This window comes from Pagrus major, chromosome 4 (genome assembly GCF_040436345.1).
Source record: "Pagrus major chromosome 4, Pma_NU_1.0".
In the NCBI taxonomy this organism is placed as follows: Eukaryota; Metazoa; Chordata; class Actinopteri; order Spariformes; family Sparidae; genus Pagrus; species Pagrus major.
The window spans coordinates 28554382-28575766 of record NC_133218.1 but is presented as its reverse complement, the minus strand read 5'-3'; the positions used below and the strand labels follow the sequence as shown (position 1 = coordinate 28575766).

The 21385-nt window shown below is 42.6% G+C and overlaps 3 protein-coding genes across 4 annotated transcripts; 2 read left to right on the top strand and 1 right to left on the bottom strand.

Moving 5' to 3' along the window:
• Positions 1–5698: 5698 nt before the first annotated feature.
• On the top strand, positions 5699–9553 carry acta1b (actin alpha 1, skeletal muscle b). The gene is made up of 7 exons (XM_073464048.1): positions 5699–5764; positions 6609–6745; positions 7301–7625; positions 8022–8183; positions 8523–8714; positions 8818–8999; positions 9130–9553. The coding sequence occupies exons 2-7, from the start codon at positions 6617–6619 to the stop codon at positions 9271–9273; spliced, it is 1134 nt and encodes a 377-aa protein (XP_073320149.1). The 5' UTR covers positions 5699–5764; positions 6609–6616; the 3' UTR covers positions 9274–9553.
• A 1217-nt stretch (positions 9554–10770) lies between these two features.
• On the top strand, positions 10771–14653 carry ccsapb (centriole, cilia and spindle-associated protein b). 2 transcript variants are annotated; one of them, XM_073464045.1, is made up of 5 exons: positions 10771–10830; positions 11834–12187; positions 12292–12423; positions 12889–13103; positions 13186–14653. In XM_073464045.1, the coding sequence occupies exons 2-5, from the start codon at positions 11845–11847 to the stop codon at positions 13366–13368; spliced, it is 873 nt and encodes a 290-aa protein (XP_073320146.1). In that variant the 5' UTR covers positions 10771–10830; positions 11834–11844; the 3' UTR covers positions 13369–14653. The 2 variants fall into 2 exon arrangements, with proteins under 2 accessions (XP_073320146.1, XP_073320147.1); XM_073464046.1 differs by lacking the exon at positions 10771–10830 and having other exon boundaries at positions 11788–12187; positions 13186–13456.
• Positions 14654–15490: 837 nt separating this feature from the next.
• rab4a (RAB4a, member RAS oncogene family) lies at positions 15491–21308 on the bottom strand. The gene is made up of 8 exons (XM_073464047.1): positions 21152–21308; positions 19795–19875; positions 19282–19396; positions 18881–18943; positions 18603–18757; positions 18308–18403; positions 17858–18003; positions 15491–17227 (listed from the first exon to the last, which is right to left on the bottom strand). The coding sequence occupies exons 1-7, from the start codon at positions 21165–21167 to the stop codon at positions 17888–17890; spliced, it is 642 nt and encodes a 213-aa protein (XP_073320148.1). The 5' UTR covers positions 21168–21308; the 3' UTR covers positions 15491–17227; positions 17858–17887.
• Between the last annotated feature and the right edge of the window lie 77 nt (positions 21309–21385).

Genomic DNA, 21385 nt, shown 5'->3' with positions numbered 1-21385 from the left:
ATTTGCACCCTTTTTTAAAGTACACTGTAGCTTCTAAGCTAAAAGCAGTAGCTTGCATCCCACTTGAAGTGGGTTCATGAGCTTGACCATGCGTAGAGGCTGGAAATAGCGTCTTTTCAAATCAATTTGGGATCTTGGGACTTCCGAAAACTTTCCATCGGCATGGGGTTGAGTAGATAATGACCGAATTTAAATTTTTGGGTGAACTGTTCCTTTAAAATGACCCTTAAATCACCATTCCCCTATAGAGACTATAGAGCCTAAAAATGATGGAAAGAGGAGACAGAATCACTGTTTTCTGAACTAAGTAACTTCCTGTGTTTCCGTGCAGTGCGTCAGGCTGTCAGTAGGTGGCGATGTTGCTTCACACTTAAAGCTGCAGAGAGGCTCTCAAGTGTTCACTGCTTTCTGCAGGTCAAAGTGGGATCAATGTTCATCCAGTCTATCATACTGTACCTAAATAAAACTTCATGGTAATGATATGAGTAATGTGTGTCCAGCTGTTGGTTGGATGTGTTGACAGTGTGCTGAGCTTCTCGTGTAAATAGACTCTGCACATTGTTACATTTGCTGGCACGTAGACAGACCTGACCCATTCCTGGCAAAGCAATAAATGCATAATAACAATAATAATTACTTTATTTATATAGCACCTTTCAAAAACAGATTTATCTTGTGCTTTACAATAAAAGACATAGAGTAAACACAATAAAACACAGAGGTGGAGATTTGAACAAGAAATTAAATAAAAAAATTCAAATAAATATATACCATTTGTTGAGAAATAGTCATATGATAAAAGTGAGTTTTCAAGTAGAGATTTAAAGGAGGTTGTCCCGGTCACCTCTGTTCACAAGTCCAGATTTTGGGACAATGGACGCTGTCAGAGGAGCTCAAGCAGCAGAATCACAGATATCAGCAGGAGCCAGACCATTCAAGGCTTTAAAAACAAGCAGTAAAGTCTCATAATCAATTGTAAAAACTTGCAGGTAACCAGTGAAGGGCAGCAAAAGTTGGTGTGATGTGGTCGCTTCCCGTTTAAGTGTTAAAAGTCGGGCGGCAGCGCTTTGTATCAGCTGTAGTCTATGTGTGTGTTGCACGTGTGGGGCAGTTTAACAGTTTATAAAGATGAATCAAGTATCCATCAGCCAGGTAAGATATTTAAAATCATGTTCACGTGTGTATTTGATGCGATAGAGCAGTTATTTCAAAACGGTTCAGGCACAAGAAGTAAAGCCATGCTGTGAAATACCACTGAATATTTTGATGAATTATACTCTCCCTCTAGACATGTTTATAAATATTCATGTGGTAAGAGCATAAGTGTAAGAGCTGTTGACCTTTGAGCTCGTGGTGTCCTAAAAAAATAAACCAACCCCTCCAGCAGAAGCAGCAGTTGTGCTCTTGTTCTGCTCAGCTGGCTCACACAGCGCACACGGTGTCTCTCATCCCTGCATGGGTTTCCAATTCCAACTCCATGTGCTGCAGCTCCCCTCTGCTTTTCTCTGTATCGGCCCCGGGCTATTTGAGGACCTAGTGGAACTGAGGATCTGACCCTTTTCGGCCTTACACAACAAATTCATGGGATAGCATGTTGTTTGTAACACAAAGCCTTATTGGTCAGGAGATGGGACAGTGAATGTAATAATAAGCAACTTGGTCCGGAAAAAAAGGATTCTTTATAAGTTCATGTGGTGTTTTGATTGCTCAGCCATGCCACACCACCACAGTTGGTTGTAGTCCATGCAGAGAGTGGTCTCATAAAGCATCATTTTATCTCAATTTTAAGTTTTGGCCCAACAGTCCCACTGATCCTGCTCCGAATCCTGTGTCTCTGCTGTGAATTAGCTTCTCCTCACCTCTTGTTTTTGTCTGTGAGCCATGAAGCAGAAACCAAACACCACCTTCTACTACAGATTAGACCAATGGCTTTTTACTGTAGTAGATGTTTGGACTGACTTTGGACATGAGGCACCATGTCTAACACCTCTCACTCCACTGTGTCTCATTAAGAGCATTATTAGAAAGCAGTGCAGACTCAGCAAGAAATTAATTTGTGCAGCACATCACCAACAAAATGAAGCAGAACAGGAAAAATTTGGGGGTACTGCTTCTTAAAGGATATGTTCACTTATTCACAAGTCTGTCTTGATTCAATGAACTGTTGAACAATGTACCTGGCTAAAAAAATAGGAACCTAAGCACTTTTACCTGTCCATTTACAATATCCTCAGTATCAGTAGTGTCTGTATCCGCAGCCTTTCTTCACTGTAACACCTGAGAAACTAATTCAAATCTCCAACAAGACTCCTGTCTGTACATGCAGCACAGGAGCCTCAGTCACTGAGCACCCTGCCACACTTAAAAAGGTAGGACCCTCGTGTACAGCGAGTGTATTGGTTCCAGCGATTGAATGCCGAGGCGTGTGCTATTCTTACTTCCTCTGACACTCTCACCCTCTGTGCTCTCATGAGAGCGAGAGAGAGCGCTGACTGAAATAAAAATCTAACCCAACAGGCAGCTAGGCAGACTGCCGTTTGTACAAATGACTACAAAAACAAGCATCCATTAGACCCGTGCACTTTTCTCCCCCCTTTTTAACTGGCTAAAATACATGACATGATCACTATAACACTTAGAATAACAATAAAAAAATGAATAGTGTATTTCTAAAAGATAAAACACTAAAGATTCTCTCCTTGTCCAAAGTCTCTCCCTCAGCTGGCTGAGTGTTTCACGTCTTCTGACAGACTGAACTCATGTTTGCTGCCACCTGCCTCTGTCTCCTCCCCTTGCACTCTCCAGGAGACCCCCCTCGGCTCTCCTCCCCCTCGGCCCCTTTGACCTCCTCTCCCCTCTTTCTGTTGCTCCCCGACAACTGCCAGCCCCTTTACATTTTAGGCGTTTCACGGGCCCTCTGGTTCCAAAATGGCTCACAAGTGCTTAAAAGTAGCTCTACCTTGCTCTGCAGCCCCTCCGCCCCTTGACCCAGAGCCAACACACACACACACACACCCATGCAACCCTCCACGTTTTCACCCGATCTCCCTGTCGACTTCGAAGATTTCCCCCCCTCCTACCTTTTCTTACTCTGCTTTTTCTTGACACATTAATGAACCATTGAGGATTCCCCCTGACAGCTTATATTGCCACAATGTTAAATTTGTATTTTTAAGTGCAGAAACAATCCTCTATGAAAACCGGCAGGGCCAGTTAATGCAAGTTTACATCACTGCTCAGCTAACACCTGATTAAAATAGGTACGAGAGGTCTAAAGATCTCTTCTTCTTGCCCCTGTCCATAAATCTGTGTTTACACAGGCAGTGAATATGTCCTACCCAACCACTTACAATCAAGACTGATGCTTCCTTTTGTGGCTATATTAAGAATCTATGTCATGAAAGATTTCACTGTATGTTAACATTTATCTGCTCCCACGTGAACCCACCTTTAGGTTATAATACGAGACCATAGCAGGCATGTGTTTGTGTGTATCTACAGGGTCCATATTGGGAAGTTGCCGGAAGTAAAAAAGGGACAAAGTGAAAATACTTCATTACTTACTTACTGTACTTAAGGATATATTTCAGGTATCTATACTTTACTTGAGTATTTAAGTAAGTTTAAGTTTAAGTTTTACTTTTACTCCCTACATTTTAACACAAATATCTGTACTTTCTACTCCTTACAATATCAAAACAGTCTTGTTACTTTAGTTTTAATGCATTTGAGGGGAATTATCAACTATTTATGACACTTTACCAACCCCAAATGTCTTTTTTTTATGTACAGTATTACCTGTTTTAATTTTTCTCTCATCATTGTTAGTTAGGGACAGCCCTCAATGATTTTCAAGTTTGAATAAAGACAAATAAATAATATAAATCACATGTTGGTACCAACAATTATGACCAACCCTTTTTTTATTACCATTATTTCTTTGAGATGTGCTATGTAGTTCTTGGAAAGACATTTTAATCAGAAGAGGAAGATCTTCATTTTTTCCTTTGAGAACAGCTTGTTTATTCAGATATGGAAAAAATCAACATTTCTGAGTTTGTATTATTACCTCATTCATATTGTAAACATTAAAATTCTGACTTTTCTTCTGAATTCTGAATTTCATGTCCAAAACTACATGGTGCCTGTTTAATTGCTTTTTGTGAGGTTATGAAACAATAAGCTACATTTTCAAACATCTCTTGTTGTGTTGATGTTTCATCTAGATGCTGCCTTGCACTGATTTTGTCTTATTTTGAATTTTGTGTCTTTGGTAGGAATCCCCAGTTGCCATTAGAGTCTCTTTCCTTTGAGCCTCAGCTCTTTTAATTCACCAGATCAAGCTGATTTAGTCTCTCTGCCTTTTTAAACTCATCTCTGTCTTTCTCTCTACAATTCTCACTGTTTCCTTTGAGTTTATTACTTATATTTATGCTCTTTCACACCTCCTCTTCCACTCCTTCTGTTCTCTCATACCACAACACACACATGTGCATGCATGTACACACACTGGGTTTCTCTCTCCTGAATGCACACACACACACACATGCACGTACGCTAGCTCCCCTCCTCCAGTGGAGTTATAATTAATCCAAGTGCTCCAGTGACAGAGCAGAGTAGCTCCTACAGATACGGTTTCAGCTGTTGGCTGTTTAGTGGTTCTCTCCTTATTTATTCAAAAAGACTCAGACGGATCTGTGTGGATTTCAGGGCATGTGGTCTGAAGAGGGGCAGATTTTGAATTAAAGTCATTTAGAAAATAATGTGCATATGAAAAAAAAACTGTGCTGATGTTACATAATCAAGAAAATGGGTTCCCAGGTTGCAAAGAAAAAGATCTTCTGTGCACAATCATCAATAATCTTATTGATTTTTTTTATCACAGCATATCACACATATAAGGCTGAAGATGGGACAAATATATTGATAAAGGCCTCCAGTTTTCTGCTCATCACTCATTAGACTCATTTTTATGCAGGCTGGTTCAATCAGGCTGCAGTATTAAATTTAATTAATTACACATATTAAAATAAGATTCATGACTGACATGTTGTGAGTGGAATAGTGAAGCACACGTATGAAGCTGTTTCCATGCAGAATGTTCCTCCTCAGCTTTAATCAATTTGTGTTTTCATGTATTGATCATCATGATGTGTATTGATTATCCTGAATCGACACTGTGTGGCTGCAGCTCTGTTCCTGGTTCACCTGTCAGTCAATAGTTGGGTCCTGGCTCTCTCTGGGGTCTAAATCTGTTCAGATGAGAGCAGCATTTTCCCATTTTAAGGCTGGATGAGGCCTACTAGTACCAAATCTATAACCCTGGTTGGTAGCAACTGGCGTCTCCCCTAGAAAACCCCCAATGGCCCGCGCGCTCCTTATACGGCCCTCGAGGTGGGACCGCGAGGCTCGATGGGAGGTCAAAGCGACAGTTCCATATATGGCGCGCGCTCTCTCCTGGTCGGGGGCGCGCAGCGTCACTCCTGATCCTCTCCTGGATGGAGCTCCCTCCTTCCCTCCGCGGGGCGCGCCTCCCCACTGCACCCCACACCACCACACCCACCAATCCACACCCACCCACTCCTCACCCTCGGCCTGTCAGCGTCCAAATATGGCAGAGGGCCGAATGGGGGCCCGTGCCGAGGTTTGTGAATGGCGGAGGTTGGGTATATAAGGTGGACGGGCAGCACAGAGGACCGTAGCTGGTTCAGCAACATCACTGGTTGGGTCTTTCCTCTCTCCGAGCCGCAGACACACTCCTAAGGTAAGACCCTGCGAGGACTCCTGAAGACACACACCCAGGTTGGAGCATCAGACTAGGCCGTAACACGGGAGCATCTACTGGAGCTGAAGTTAGCCAGGGGCAGGACGCCTAGGACCAGATACTACTGAAGGACACGTGGGCAGATCCACTGGAGGACAGACTGTAGGAGAGGCCTGCTGTTGAAGGAGTAGGGACAGAGTTGTAAACAGTAGGCTGAGATCTCACAGGAGGTCTGATCTGAACTACCAGGTCTTGAAATTGTTGATAGATAGACTGATAGATAAAGTAGACTGATAGCATCTTCTGAGGTGTGACATTGAATCAGAAAAGGTGCTGATGCAGCCAGAGGCAATGCGCCTTCAGACTAAATTAAAAAGCCTTGATAGTTTACCTGAGAGAGGGGAGATTGATTCTAGCTTTACCTGAATCTTAGACCAACCTAGTGGGTTGATTTTGCTTTTCACACCTGCCAAATTAGACCAATATAAAGAACAGATCACCAGTCCAGACTCATCAAATTGAGATAGATATCTGAAGGAAAACGTTGAGTTCCATACTGTTCATTTTGAATGTGAGTTTATAGGTTTAAACAGGCTTTTTCATGATGTGTAGATGCCCTGGTGTCAGTGTGCCATGGGTACATTTAGCGCAGGAACGCTCCTGGTCATGCTCCTGTAGTTACACAGATATTCGAGTCTTTTACATATTTACAGACTCCTAGAGTGAGATTACAAGAAACAAGACACAAAGTGTTAGTTCTGAAGTCATTTCTGTCACATTCAGTCTGTGTCGCCATGTGAATCTTGTGCGCTCACCTCTTTTCCTCCCCCCTCCTCCCTGACAGAAGCCACCATGTGTGACGACGATGAGACTACCGCCCTTGTGTGCGACAACGGCTCAGGCCTGGTGAAGGCTGGCTTCGCCGGAGACGATGCCCCCAGGGCAGTGTTCCCCTCCATCGTCGGTCGCCCCCGTCATCAGGTAAACAGCGGAGAAAACCCATCACACACATGAGACACATAAGACAAACTGGAAGAAGAAATTGGAGATAATAAAAAATAAATTTCACTAATACAGTAAAACGTTACTCCTCAGACAATTCATAGAGGAGAAATACACTTATTTTACAAAAAATACAACAAATATTCTTTCAGCCTGATGTAAAATATTTTGGCTGAGGCATCTCATTGGAGACTAAGATTTAAATTGGACTATTTCAGTGTTAGAATGTAGTTGTCTGTGTGGGTGATAACAGCGTGGCATTATGTACCTTGAGCCATGTAATCTTGGCTCCTTTTACCAGCAGCAATGTGGCCTTTAAGGCTTGAGACTAAATTCGTCACAGATGAACTGACAGTGGCACAATTGCTCTTTCTGTGTCTGTGACCCACGCTGTTATTTGGCACACTGCACAATGACCAACATGCCTTTTGCACCGCACAGTAAAGACTTTAATCTGACCAGAAGAAGGTCATACCTCTCTTTGGACTATTCGACGTAACATTTCCATTATCTCGTCCTCTCCTCCCCTTTCAGGGTGTCATGGTCGGTATGGGTCAGAAGGACTCCTACGTCGGCGACGAGGCCCAGAGCAAGAGGGGTATCCTGACTCTGAAGTACCCCATTGAGCACGGCATCATCACCAACTGGGACGACATGGAGAAGATCTGGCACCACACCTTCTACAACGAGCTGAGAGTTGCCCCCGAGGAGCACCCCACCCTGCTCACTGAGGCTCCCCTGAACCCCAAGGCCAACAGAGAGAAGATGACCCAGATCATGTTTGAGACCTTCAACGTCCCAGCCATGTATGTGGCCATCCAGGCTGTGCTGTCCCTGTACGCTTCCGGTCGTACCACTGGTGAGACTGACAACATCAAACAGCTGCAACACACAAACACACAGACAGACACACATACAATACAAACAAACAGACGCTTTTATCTAGAATATAACATCATTGATAAATGGAACTGATAAAATTACGTAACAATCACAACACATAGTATTAACTGAGCTATTATTGTGCCAATACCCCACTTTAGCCATTTTACGCACAACTTTTACGCACAGTCGACCAGCCTCCCTGGGACTGTTTATGCTATTTCATTGCTCTTATGATACATACAATCTGTGTGTTTTTATAAATCATCCTTCAATCACCCACTTTACCCACATATTTACGCACAAAACTTGTCATGTTTGAGGTTTCTGTGTCGCCTGGACTTTACTGAACTCTCGCCTTGCCTCTCTCTAGGTATTGTGCTGGATGCTGGTGATGGTGTGACCCACAACGTCCCAGTCTATGAGGGTTACGCCCTGCCCCACGCCATCATGCGTCTGGACTTGGCTGGTCGCGATCTTACCGACTACCTGATGAAGATCCTGACTGAGCGTGGCTACTCCTTCGTCACAACCGGTGAGCACCTGAAAGGCTGAAGCTTAGACCACTTTTAAGACAGACACTCTATGGCATAATAGAACTTAAATTATTATCATAACTTCATATTTTCTTTCCCAAAACTACTGAAAAATCTAAATTTAAAATGATAAAAATGTATTAAGACGCACAGTGCAAACGGAGATGTGGCTGTATGTTTAAGAAAAACAGAAAACTCATTTTCAGCTTCAGACATTTCCGTCACTTTAGATAACTTTCGTAGTTTCAGCCAACTTAATTAGTTTTACGCACACTATGTCTGCGCTCTCGGCTGTTCTGTCACTCTCACTAATCTCTCATCAACTTGTCCCCCCACAGCCGAGCGTGAGATCGTGCGCGACATCAAGGAGAAGCTTTGCTATGTGGCTCTGGACTTCGAGAACGAGATGGCCACCGCTGCCTCCTCCTCCTCTCTGGAGAAGAGCTACGAGCTTCCCGACGGTCAGGTCATCACCATCGGTAACGAGAGGTTCCGTTGCCCTGAGACCCTCTTCCAGCCTTCCTTCATTGGTACGTCAGATAATCCTTCATCTTCTCCTACCTGGTAATATTGAGCCAAACTGGTTACCCCCCCTCCTCCTCCTCTTAACACTTGTCCCTCTCACCTGACCAGGTATGGAGTCTGCTGGTATCCATGAGACCGCCTACAACAGCATCATGAAGTGCGACATTGACATCCGTAAGGATCTGTACGCCAACAATGTGCTCTCCGGTGGTACCACCATGTACCCTGGTATTGCTGACCGTATGCAGAAGGAGATCACTGCTCTGGCCCCCAGCACCATGAAGATCAAGGTAAATATCATGACAACAAGAACATTAGAGCGGAAACGCATAAAACTGATAATTACGCACAAGAATCTACTGAACAAATTACATGAGTGGCACTTTGCTGATCGATTCTCTCCTCTTCCCTCTCCTCCAGATCATTGCCCCTCCCGAGAGGAAGTACTCCGTCTGGATCGGTGGCTCTATCCTGGCTTCCCTGTCCACCTTCCAGCAGATGTGGATCTCCAAGCAGGAGTACGACGAGGCAGGCCCCAGCATTGTCCACAGGAAGTGCTTCTAAATCTTCCATCTTCTTCTCCAGCTTCTCCATCATCTCCACAAACACCACCAGCTATCTGGGGATCATGCGAGAAGGAGGATCAACCTCTGCGGCACAGCAGCACTCTGCTGTCAATGGACTTTCTGTCTGCGCTGCTGACATTCATATGCATTTTGTTATCCTTTTAATGTGCATATTTTAGAGCTGTCTGTTGTCTGTGTTGCACGGAGAGAGGCTGTGAAAACATCACTGAACCATGCATCCACCCAAAAAAACTTTAATAAAAAAAATAACAACAAAACATGTTGCCCAACACATGTGAATGTAAGTGTATATACATATTGATAATTTATTAAAGTCCATTATTTGGTATTTCTGACCCTGGCCTTGTTTTTCTACCAGAGGGAGGGTAAAGAGAGAGATAGAGGATGAAAAACAAAAGCCTGAGTGAAAATTACAACTGAAGTACTGAAAAGGTGCTAAAACCAAAAGGTGCAAATACAAATAATCTTCAAATTCGAGGAAGAATTGAGGGAAAACTGGACAAATTGACCGAAATTATCATAACAATTAAGCCCAGGAGAGGCTTAATTGACTCAATTAAACACATGACACACACTGCCGCTATCCAATGAACCAATCAGATGATGAGTTGCAAGAGGGAGTTCATAGAGGTCGACAGGGGTGCTGGCACAGCTCCCTGCTCGGTTGGATGGGTGAGGGGGACAGGTGGGCCTCTGCTGGGTGACAGAGGTAATGAAAGACTCTGACAGTCGGAGTTTGACTTGCCAGGAATGTGCCCGGGCAGCAGCAGAGGCTCCGCTTTAGACCGAGCAGATCAGTAGCATGGGACACCCGACACCCGGCTCTGTATCCCGTTGATCTGCCTGCCCTGCGCGACCATACGCGCCCCCATACCATCTTTAGACACAACCAGCCCCGCGGGGCATCTCCGCGGCCCAACCTTATATGCATAGAAGCTCAACAGGTTATCGGGATGTGGGGTTGGCTCTGGGTTTAAAGAGACAAAAGGGGCGTGCTGGGCGCGTCTGAGGCGCGCACCACCCTGTGCCCACATCATCTACACCACCCCATTGACCTTAACCTATAATAAGACATCCTTTACGCCTTTTCCGTGACACCCACATTTTTATTTCTCCACCTCCTGATTACATGCAGGTACAAAAGACACATTAAAGGGCATAAATATTCAGCTGACGCACTTCATGGAGCAATTAGTGGCCAAGTGGAGCTCTATAGTCTCATTTAACAAGCAACAAATTACTCAATTAAGCTCTTTATGTGTTGGATCTGCGCATAGTGCCTGATTACAATAAAACAAATACTCCTTTCATCCTCTTTTAGCGTCTGATAGAGATCATTATCAGCCAAATGGCTCATAACCACCCTGATCGCATTCCTGTCATCCCGGTCGGTCCCGGGCCACCTGTTGCGGGTGTGTTGGGCTTTTTAAAAACGTCTTCGGGCGGGCGGAGCTAAGAGACGCAGCCAGTGATTACAGCAGCAGCGCCGTGAACGCCATCTGTTCCGCTCCGCTTCCGTGAAATCCGACCCAGTGTAAGTATATTTACTGTACACGAATATAGACTCTTACAGCTCCGGATGTCTGCTGTCAGGCCGCGCACTGTCGTAGATGGGAGTCGACGGCTTGTCCGTGTGATTTTAAGTCTAGGCTGTATCTGCGAGCGCTGACAGGCGATTATCGATATTCCATATTACCACATGATTAACAGACAGCTATAAATAACATGGACACATTTGTCGCGGTGATGTAATAATAGGATGGAACAACGTGAGACTGATGAGTTAATTAAATGACAACTGCGATGGTGTAACAGCGCATACGACACAGTCCGAGATGACGATCTAATATGAGTTTATTACAAAGCATTTTGATACAAAAAGCATTTAAGCAACAAAGAAATAAGGTTGTGTTTGTTTGTTTGTAGCGGAGCAGGTTATTAAATCCAGGAGTGTTTTCATGCAGTCAGTGAACGCAGCTGACCTTTAATTTGGAGCACTCACGGCCATTTACATCACGGCAGCCAATCAGAGGAGGGGGTGGCAGTTACGTCAGCACGTTCAAGATATTTCTGGCGTCAGCGTTTTAACGGTCGGTCAGATTTTAACCTGAGGCTTTTTTTTTTTATTATTGTATAACGTTAAATAAATTAAACGCAGATTAAGTTTACAGAGCAGATGTCGCAGTTTGTGATTTCCTCAAAACGTATTTCCTTTTTTTTTAATTTTATTTCCATTTCTCCAGCGCGAGTCGCAGGAAGGCTAAACCCGGAAGTGGGCGGGTCCTTTAGCCTCCAGCTGCTCTGCCATTGGTTTAAAACTGTCTTTACGTTATCGTTTAAATGTCTGGCGGTGGCACCAAACCTCAAAGAAGTGCGGATGAGAGAGAGTAAAGCTTGTATTTCATGAGGGCTTCGTTCAGGTTATAAGTTATAACACAGAGTTTTTGCAAAGTAGTAGCTGTTACATATCTCTCAGACCTGTCATACCTGTGTAACAACGCTCGCGTTTTCAGCTCTGTGGTCTGATTTATCTTCAGAGAGTTCCAAGATGGTGACCAAGAGGATCCGCTCGGAGTACATGAAGAAGTTCAAGGACCCTAAATGGGAGACCTACACAAAGTGTTATGAGGAGATGCTGAAGTACAGGCTGACCCGGAGGCTGCTGGAGCACACGCACAACCCCTGGTTCTGGAGTGGCTCCGACACCGATTCAGACTCCGGAGGAAGAAGTCCCCTTCCTCCCGGTAGGAACCAGGTCGGGGCTGAGACCAGCAGGGACAGGACCCAGGCTGAGCTGGAGGAGTGTGAGGGGGCGAGGATGGACAGAAGCACAGGGACTGTACCCAGGCTTGCTCTTCAAGAGGAGGAGGAGAGTGTGTCTGCAGTCCATGGTAAAACAAGAAAGAGTTGTATATCTGATTTAAAGGCTGAGCAACACATTGGGATGTATGCACCTTACTCTGCTGTACCATATGATGTCATTCACTCCTCTCAGGCCAACAGCTGGAAGGTGCCAGAGAGACAAGAGTACCAGAGGAGGACCAGAGAGATGAGCACAGAGAGGACCAGAGAGAGGAGCAAAGAGCCACCAAACAGTCAGCAGTCGCTCGCAGGGAGCAAGACAGAGGTGATTCAAATATTAAAATATGCACTTGTACTAAGATGGAGTCAGAATTAGACATGGGATGATATGAAAATTTCATGTTGTGATTATCATGTCCAACATAATTGTGATTCATGACATTATCCCAATTAACTTTAAAATGAAGTGTTTAGTTGCACTAACACACCTTAACCTTATGTTTTGTTAGGAAACAAATCTTTTTATTGCATCACGGATAGGACACGTCTTTTTCTAGTGAAAAATAAACAAAGACTCATCAATAACTTCTCATAAATAATAAGGTGCGCCTGCATAAATAAAGGATAAAGAATGGTGGTCGTTTTAAACTTGTTTTTGTGGGGGTTGCAATGCCTTCAGCTGTGGTGACAGGCTAAGGCAATTCAGAATTAATCAGGAAACCAATATAAGCCTGTACATTGTTGAGCTAAACAGCTTTTTCAAGTCATTCATGTGATTGTGTATTTTTAGAGAGAGATGCTGGTGGACCACAGCAGAGCAAACCCCCCAGATCCTCAAAACATACTTGGCGCTCCCAGCGAGTTAGGCCTGCAGCAACACGGCAGCCCATAGAGGACAGCAAGGACAGCAGACATCCTTTTGCTCTGTACGGTTCAGGAGAGAAGGACGCAGACATCGCAAGCAGGAAGACACACAATGTTGGCCCCGCAGCTTCAACTAAAGAGGTGATCTTTCTGTTTTTCGCACTAGATCTGTATGTGACTGAGTGTCCACAGGAACTGACAGTTGTGTTTAATGTCCTGGTAGATCCATGAGTCGGCTCTACGTGCTAAGACCAGGCGGGAGGTGGAGCGTCAGATCCAGACGCAGAGGACCGAGCGTCGGAGGGCCAAGTCTGCCGATGTGGACAAAGCTAGAACGCTGGTTCATCCGGAGTTCAACCCCTGGCTCACTGAGTACATGCGCTGCTTCTCTGCTCGCTCCCGATAGGACACACATGATGAAAACACATAAGCAAAGCCATATTATTGCCTATCTCCCCTGAATACCCACACATGTAGAATAGAGCACTGGGCTGTCACTCTCTCATTCAGGATGTAAACTGACAAAACCTTGAACTTTGAAATTCACAGTGTGGCTTAATGTTTTTTAAAAATATATAAATCAATTTAATATATATACAAGAAACCTTTTACAGGGAATAAGTGACTCTAGAAAAAAAATTATCTGAAAGTAAATTGTATTTTTCAGACATTTTTGATGAGAATGTAGAGTCTTAAATGCAGCCATACTTTGACACCGTCCCTTTAAACACAGGCTTTGTAAAATGTGCCCTTATTCTTTATACAGGGATCAAACCACAGTGCACTCACAGGGGTAATGAAGGCACATGGCAGCACTCTTAAAAAACGCTCCTGATACGAAATATGAGCTCACGAACACAAAGAATGTACAGCACATACACTTATTATACACATATAGATGCAACCAAACACGCAATGGCTTAATTGGCAGTCAGTTTTTCTCAGATTCTTGCAGCTTTCGGTGTGAATAGGAATTTACTTTTAAATATTGATTTACATACAATAGTGTGTCTGTTTTGAGAGATTCACAGCTTTTCAGGTCACTTGTGCTGTGAACTTGTTCGTGTAGATTTAATGGTTTGTGTTTGTTTATGGATTGATCACAACTCAAACTCAGTGCGTAAAGTCACAGTTGTGTGATGAGACGGTTGCATTTTCTCATGGGCTCATTAACACTTTCACGTGTTATTGACTTAAATAGGGTTAGGGGTTAGCTGATTTAGATTATTTTCAAAGCATAACAATCAAGGGGTTATTGTTGAGGCCAAATGCCTCTATCATTATTGTAACTGTATATGCTTTAGGACCAAAAGTGTAACCATGAAACAAGACATTAAGCTGATGCCTAAATTACCTTTAGTCAGAAATACATGAGTGCATATTGCTGACTTACTGCTTACTGGCTAAGGCAGCGAACACTTTAAAGAAAGACCAACCAAATAGCACTTTGTTTATTACTCCTATTTCTGAAATAATATTTGTACAGAATACCTTGATAACTCTTTAGGTTTTAATATAATTCATTCAGCTGTTGAATCTCTGTATATTTGTATGGTATGTTTACGTGTATGTATTTAACATCAGACAATGTTGTACGCACACAAGAAGACAAAAACTGATTTTGAATCCTTTGTATAATGCCCCTGGTCCTTTCACAACACTGAGTGTCATCATCATGAGAAATCAGATTCTTCTTTGTTTCCTTGTTTCAGTATTTATGATATAATCAGCTCTGTGCCATAAAGACGTATAGATGTGAATATTGTACGGAACAAAACAACGGGACAGTGGGAGACGTGTGCATTGATTTGTTGTTGCAGCTCTTGAGTTCAGTATTACATAACTTGCTTTTGTAATGATTTAGTTTTTCAGTGTTTTGAAGTTATACTACAAACATAGAGCCTGTTACAGATGTGAAATTTTGTGCAATAAGATTTTAAGTAGTGTGGTGAATTTTGACAATCTCTGAAACAAGATAGTTCATTCATAATTTGTCATTAGTTGGTTAATGAGACCAAACTTTATAATACTGTAGATACATTGAAATTATGCTGAGCCTAAATATTTCTTAATATTTATATAGTGTCATCACACTTTAATTGTAATCAGGAGTAATGAAGAAGAAATTGAGATTATGACCAATAAGACATCAGATGTACTGAAGTTTTAACTGTTGATAAACTCCCCTTCTGATGTTACAATCTAATTGATCTAATTTATTGATGGAGTCTAACAACTACAAAATACTGTAAGATTCCAATATACTTTACATTTTAGGCTTTTAACATACTGTGTGTACATACTCTATATGGTTTAGAGGAAAAGACTGTTGCGGTTAAATGGTGTGGTGCAAAGCTTTTAATAAATCACTTTTCCACCCGTCTGTTCACTGTCATACATTCATCTGTACAAATTAAACTAATAATGTAGAAAAAGACATTCAGAACGGCACCTAACATCAATAAAGTCATGATCCGTCTCCAAAAACATGGACTACACAAACAAAAACTGCCTTCCAAAGACAGTACTGTATTTGTCGCATTTTTTATTTTAAAAACATATGCTTTTATCATACACAATAAATAAGAAATCCATGATATTCATAATGACGAGAGAAAACCTGACATACATAAATATAAACAAAGGAGCCGATGACATAAACACAAGACAGCAACGTGTAGCAGCCAAAGCCACCATCAGATCAAATGTGAAATATTTCTACAGTTTGACGTGTGCTTGATTTAAAAGTTCAATGAATCATGGGCCAAAATGTAAAAAACAAAACAATTAAGATAACATGTTTTTGAAATGCTTAAATACACCAATTCAAAACACAGCTGTAAATCCTTCAAACAATTCCCACATTTCAGTGTTTTTTTCATTGAGAGCTTTATGAGGCCGAACAGGAGACATGAAGTATCTTTGGAAACAAATAAAAATCAAACACACATCATATGATATCATAGCATTGCTAAAACGTTAAAATGCATTCAGTTAGTACGACCCCACAGCTGGCAACAGTTGGTGAGGTATTCATGTAAACAGGCAACATTTATAAATGAGAGACTTCTGTCGTAATTGAGATCCTTTGGATAAAGAAGTGTGTTACACCGTCCGGGAAAGGTGAATGCGGGATTGTTAATTAAAAAGATGACGTGTAACTTCAACACTCAAACATGATATAAATGAACAGAAAGCGATTGTGTGATTGGTTGCCTCCGTCTGTTTTTTCAGTCTATGAGCCTGAACAATGACGAAACAGCAGTTTTCCCACATAAACATGTTTGTCCAGAATCAACTCGTCCCATTTACAAATAAACATTAATGCTGCAAACAGTACTGTCCATACTGCTTACAAGTTACCAGTGTATTGTAGCTTAACATGATAATAATACAGTGGAGCATGAAACAGATGCTGGATATGATTTCTACTTCAATATACATATAATATCTCTTCATAATTAAATACTCTGATATTCTGTTTGAGAAAACATGCGTCAACCTCTATATACAGAAACGCTGTACAGTGTGTAAGATGTGTGTGTGTGTGGGGGGATGTTGAGAAAGGCAGAGAGCTGCATAAAGAGACAGGCAGGTGAGTAATAGTAGAGAATGATGGGATGTAAACAATGCAACAAAGGTAAGCTGGGGCAATTTACTGGGGCAAAACGTGTGTGTAAGAAGGGATATGTTTGGGAAGTCAGTGGACTTTTAGTGGTTTAGTGCTGCGCACGGGGTACCTTAAGTTTTCTGGATAACGAATTAACATATTTTATCTTTATCGAACACAAAAGGCGATTAAGCCCATTTCCAAACATGTAATAGACTATTCCTCTAGATGGAAGCGATGAGTGAGAAAACCAAATATGTACTAAATGAAGCAGGAGTGACAGCAGGTAAGAAGAAAGAAGAGAGAGAGAAGTTACACACATGCCAGCAATTCACATCCTGATTGGAGGGCTGAGGAGGGTTTGATCCAATAGTGGAGCAGAATGTTGGAGGCTTGACGGATCTCTGGTTTCCGTGGAGATGGTGGAAATGTTCAGAGTTCTGTGTGTGTGTGTGTGTGTGTGTGTGTGTGTGTGTGTGTGTGTGTGTGTGTGTGTGTGTGTGTGTGTGAGAGAGAGAGAGAGAGTGGGGCGGGAGGAAGGGAGAGAGTGGGAAGTCTTTTCGGCTCTCTGCAGGTGGAGTCACCAGCGCAGCAACCTGAAGCCCTCCTCATGGCTGTTCGTCTCCTGGTCTTAACAAACCTGTCTTTAAACACACTGATCACATGCACACATACGAGGAGAGAGATAACACAGAATTACGTGGCTGTGATCAGCAATGTTGACACACTTCTTCATTATGATGAACATCTTACGTTTACTTTGAGGAAAGCTCACATTCACCGTCCTGCTACAAGAAACACACACTAGCAACCAAGGTGTTGCCAAAAATCCGGCATATTAAGGTGGCTGCTATCTTTGAGTGAATACAATTTCATGCGGATCCAACTAAAAAGCAGAGTTAAATAAGTTTTATCTGATATTGGATTAGGCTTGATTGAATTAAAGAGTTTTTTGATATGTTGACAGAAACAGAAACAGAATATCAGTCTCTAGTAAATTATTATCAGAATGAAAATCCTCTGGAATAACATTACTGAAGGCATCCTTCCTTTCACATTTGTTTTGACGAAGCAGCAAAAAAATCATATTTTTTGCCCTCCACTCTGAATCTGAATTCAGACTGAGGTTTGAAAACCACAAGATGACTGACAGCAGAAAGACGAGTGGTGGCTGAGCACAGTGAGCAGAATTTCAATGTGAAAGAGAGCTACAGATAATGATCATATTATCATGATCTTATGATGCACACACAGTACAAACACACAGGTACTCCTGCCCTTTCACCTTGTCTGTGTATGTTAGCGGGCGCGTCGACTAGCAGCTACACTCCTGGGTGCCCTGTGGCTGAGCACGGCGAGGAGAGCGGAGCTGTCGTAGCGCAGCGTCGCCATACTGGATACCTGAACCCATCCTCTCTGGATCCAGCTCCCCTGAAAATGAGAGACGAGATGATTAGAGAGACAGAGGGTGGGGTTCATGTTGGGATCTCCACCAACTCTGAAAAGATGGCCTGTTGGCCTGCAAATAATTGTTTTGTAACAATATGAACGTGTAAGGCTTGTAAATGATGAAGATTTGCGTTGTTTCAGTCTTTAACTCAGAAGACTCTCCCTGAAAGCTGCTGAATGGGGTCTGGAGTCGTACATAAGCTTTCCTCTATTGATCCTGTCGAGATAAGAAGGGATTAAGAGTCGGGGGTCAGAGTTATGTAGGTGAGGACTGCAGTTATCCTACCTGACTCTATCTTGTTGAGGATCTTCCGAGCGCACTGGACAAAGGCCTCTTCAACATTCTCCCCTGTCAGAGCGCTGGTCTCCAAGAACATCAGCTCTGACACACACAAACATAAATTTCAATTGCACAGAGAAATAAATTGCATTGACTTCCAAAACATTGAGGTGCTGATGACATGCCAAAAAAAAAAAATGATGTCCTTACTTTTTGACTAAATGTTCAACACCTAGTGCTACTTTAGGAAAATGATCAAATAATCCCACTTAATCTCAAACTGCTCAGATCCTCATCCTACCGTTCTCCTGAGCGAAGCGTGAGGCCTCCAGGAACGTGACCTCTCTGTCAGCATCCAGGTCCTTCTTGTTTCCACATAGGATGATGACGATGTTCTGACTGGCCAGCATCCTGGCATCGCTCAACCATGTGGTCAGAGCGTTGTATGTCTCTCGACTGCAGAGTACAGAGACAAAGACAAAGAAGGAAGAGACACAGGTTTCATTTAGAAAGTAGAGGGAAGCTGGCAAATAATAAATAAGTTGGGGACTTGAAACCAGGCAATCTGAAACCATTTACCTGGTGATATCATAGACCAGCAGGGCTCCTGCTGCTCCTCTGTAGTAACTCCTGGTCACAGACCTAAAGCATGCAAACACACACACACACACACAAAATGAGCAGGTGGTCAGATATCGCATGATAACTCACTGCGGGCCAACATGCCTGAGGGACATTTTGGCTTGTCATGGCAGAAAAAGTACAGCTCAGCAACCTCTCACCAATTTTGAGCAAAAAATTGCACTTCACACCGAACCTTCATGTCAAAATGAGCACTATAAATAAACATTAAACTGAACACATCAACAAAATCTGGCACACAACTTTATAACCATCACTGTCTGTCTTGGCCAATTTCATGTTTGCATTGTGTCTATATTGAGGTTAAAGGGTAGAGTTATGTTGGAGTTTTTGCCTACCTGAACCTTTCTTGTCCTGCAGTGTCCCAAATCTGCAGTTTGACCATTTTGTTGACCACACTGATGATCTTAGAGCCAAACTCCACTCCAATTGTGTGGTTGGATTCATCCTTAACTGGGATACAACAGATAAAACATGATATGTGGGCATTATTATTAGGTAGCTGCAATGCACAGTGAAAGCCTGCAGTGTATCTTTTAAAAGAAAATGAATATCACTATCTGTACTTCACACATTTAAAAAAAACTAATCCAATTTTCACATGTCAATACGTGTTGATTGCTCATAAACAGAGTGTGCTTTTTTTTTTTTAAACACATTTCCATTTTTTACTCTGTTATAACCAATGACTGTGAAGTCACGAAATGTATGTCAGTGTATGTAGTGATTTGTCTGATAACCACCCTTATATCCTGCAGAGTTTTCCCTATTCTAGGACTTTTAGACAGGGGTTAGAGCAACTACCTCTTAACAATAAATAATGAATGGTGTGTTGCATCTTCGTGACTTACATCTCTTCTCTATGAACTGGTGCAGCAGGCAGGATTTGCCTGTTCCAGCATTCCCAATCACCAGGAATTTAAACAGGAAATCTGAGGTGGAAACAGAAACAATGGCGTATACACTCGACACAACACAGCAATCGTGACTGTCATTACAACAGCCAGACCAATACATAGTTTGTCTACAAGAAAGGACTTGCTAGTTGCCATTTTTCAACTGTAAAATATTAAGCACAAATGTATATTGGTCACAATTCTTTATTATGCTTTTTTCGTTTGTTTCCTTTCCTTCAGTGTGTTTAACAGGTTCTTGTGCATGTCAGAGGTTTTGAAAGAAGCTCCTCTCTCCCACAGAAAACACTGCTCCTGAAAGGCCTCGTCAGTAGTCCCACCTTTAATTTTGTGACTTTGTAACACCATGTCACACATTTACATAATTTATGCCTAGCAGCTAGTTTGGCATGTAAGAATTAATTTAACACAGTTGCTCTGTTGTTGTTAGCGGTGCTGGCTCAGGCGTGTGTGAGCTGACCAATCAGAGCAGACAGTGGGGCCTTAAAAGGACAGAGGGGGGATACAGTGCTGCAGCACTGGACAGTATGAGAAAACTAATGTGTTTTTTGAGCATTTAAGCGTGTAAACTTATTCTAGGAGTGACCCAAAATAAAATTATGAACCTGGAAAATGACCATAATATGTCTCCTTTAATAAACATATTTAAAGTGATGTGTTTGTGGCTTGGATTTTTTAACTCTCAAATATTAGTAGCAGTATTGTCCTCAAAAACCACATAATCTGTAATGATAATCAGTTGTGGTAATATAAACACACCCCTGTGGATTAAGGGTAAATGTGAGTTTAGCCACAAATAAACACACTTAACGCTGACGGTGGTAGCATCCCAGCTACACTTCAAAACCACGATCGTCCTCATGTAAAAACGGCGAAGCTAAGACATAAACCCCTCACAAATACATAGCCACTACCTTAAGAGGTATCCTCTGGCCTTAAAGCCTCTTGTAAGTGTTTGTATTGTGTGTTATTTACAGGAAACACAGCTCAGTCAGACCTTCATCACTCCCAGCTTCCTGTCCATTCCGCTAACCTCCGTGGGGATACGTAACCTCACAAACCCATCACAGTTTGTCTTCAGAACCACTGTAAAACCTACTGTTTAACCCCCTGAGCTATTACTTAAGCTGACATGACATTTCAAAGGCCAGCAGCCTTACCCAACAGCTCGGTTAGCCTGTCAGCTATCTATTTACGATGAGAAAAGGCTCCCTCGACACACCTGCCTCATCCCAGCTCTGTGGCTTACACGAAGATGTTAATGGTGGCCGCCTGTCTTAAACAGCCTCCTTACCGTATGACTCCGACATCGCCAGGGTGGCGTTTTTGACAGCAACAAGGAAGGAGGGGAGAAATAGGAGTTGACAGATGGATAGCTAGCTAAGTGAGGGGAAAACAGTCCTGTTGATTTCTGCGGATTCCAGCCAGCTGATTTACCCCTCCGACTTCCCGTACGTGGTTTGGATTTTCAAAATAAAAGCCACCTCAACGGGCCAAGTGTTGTAATGTCTGACGACTGCCGCAGGGC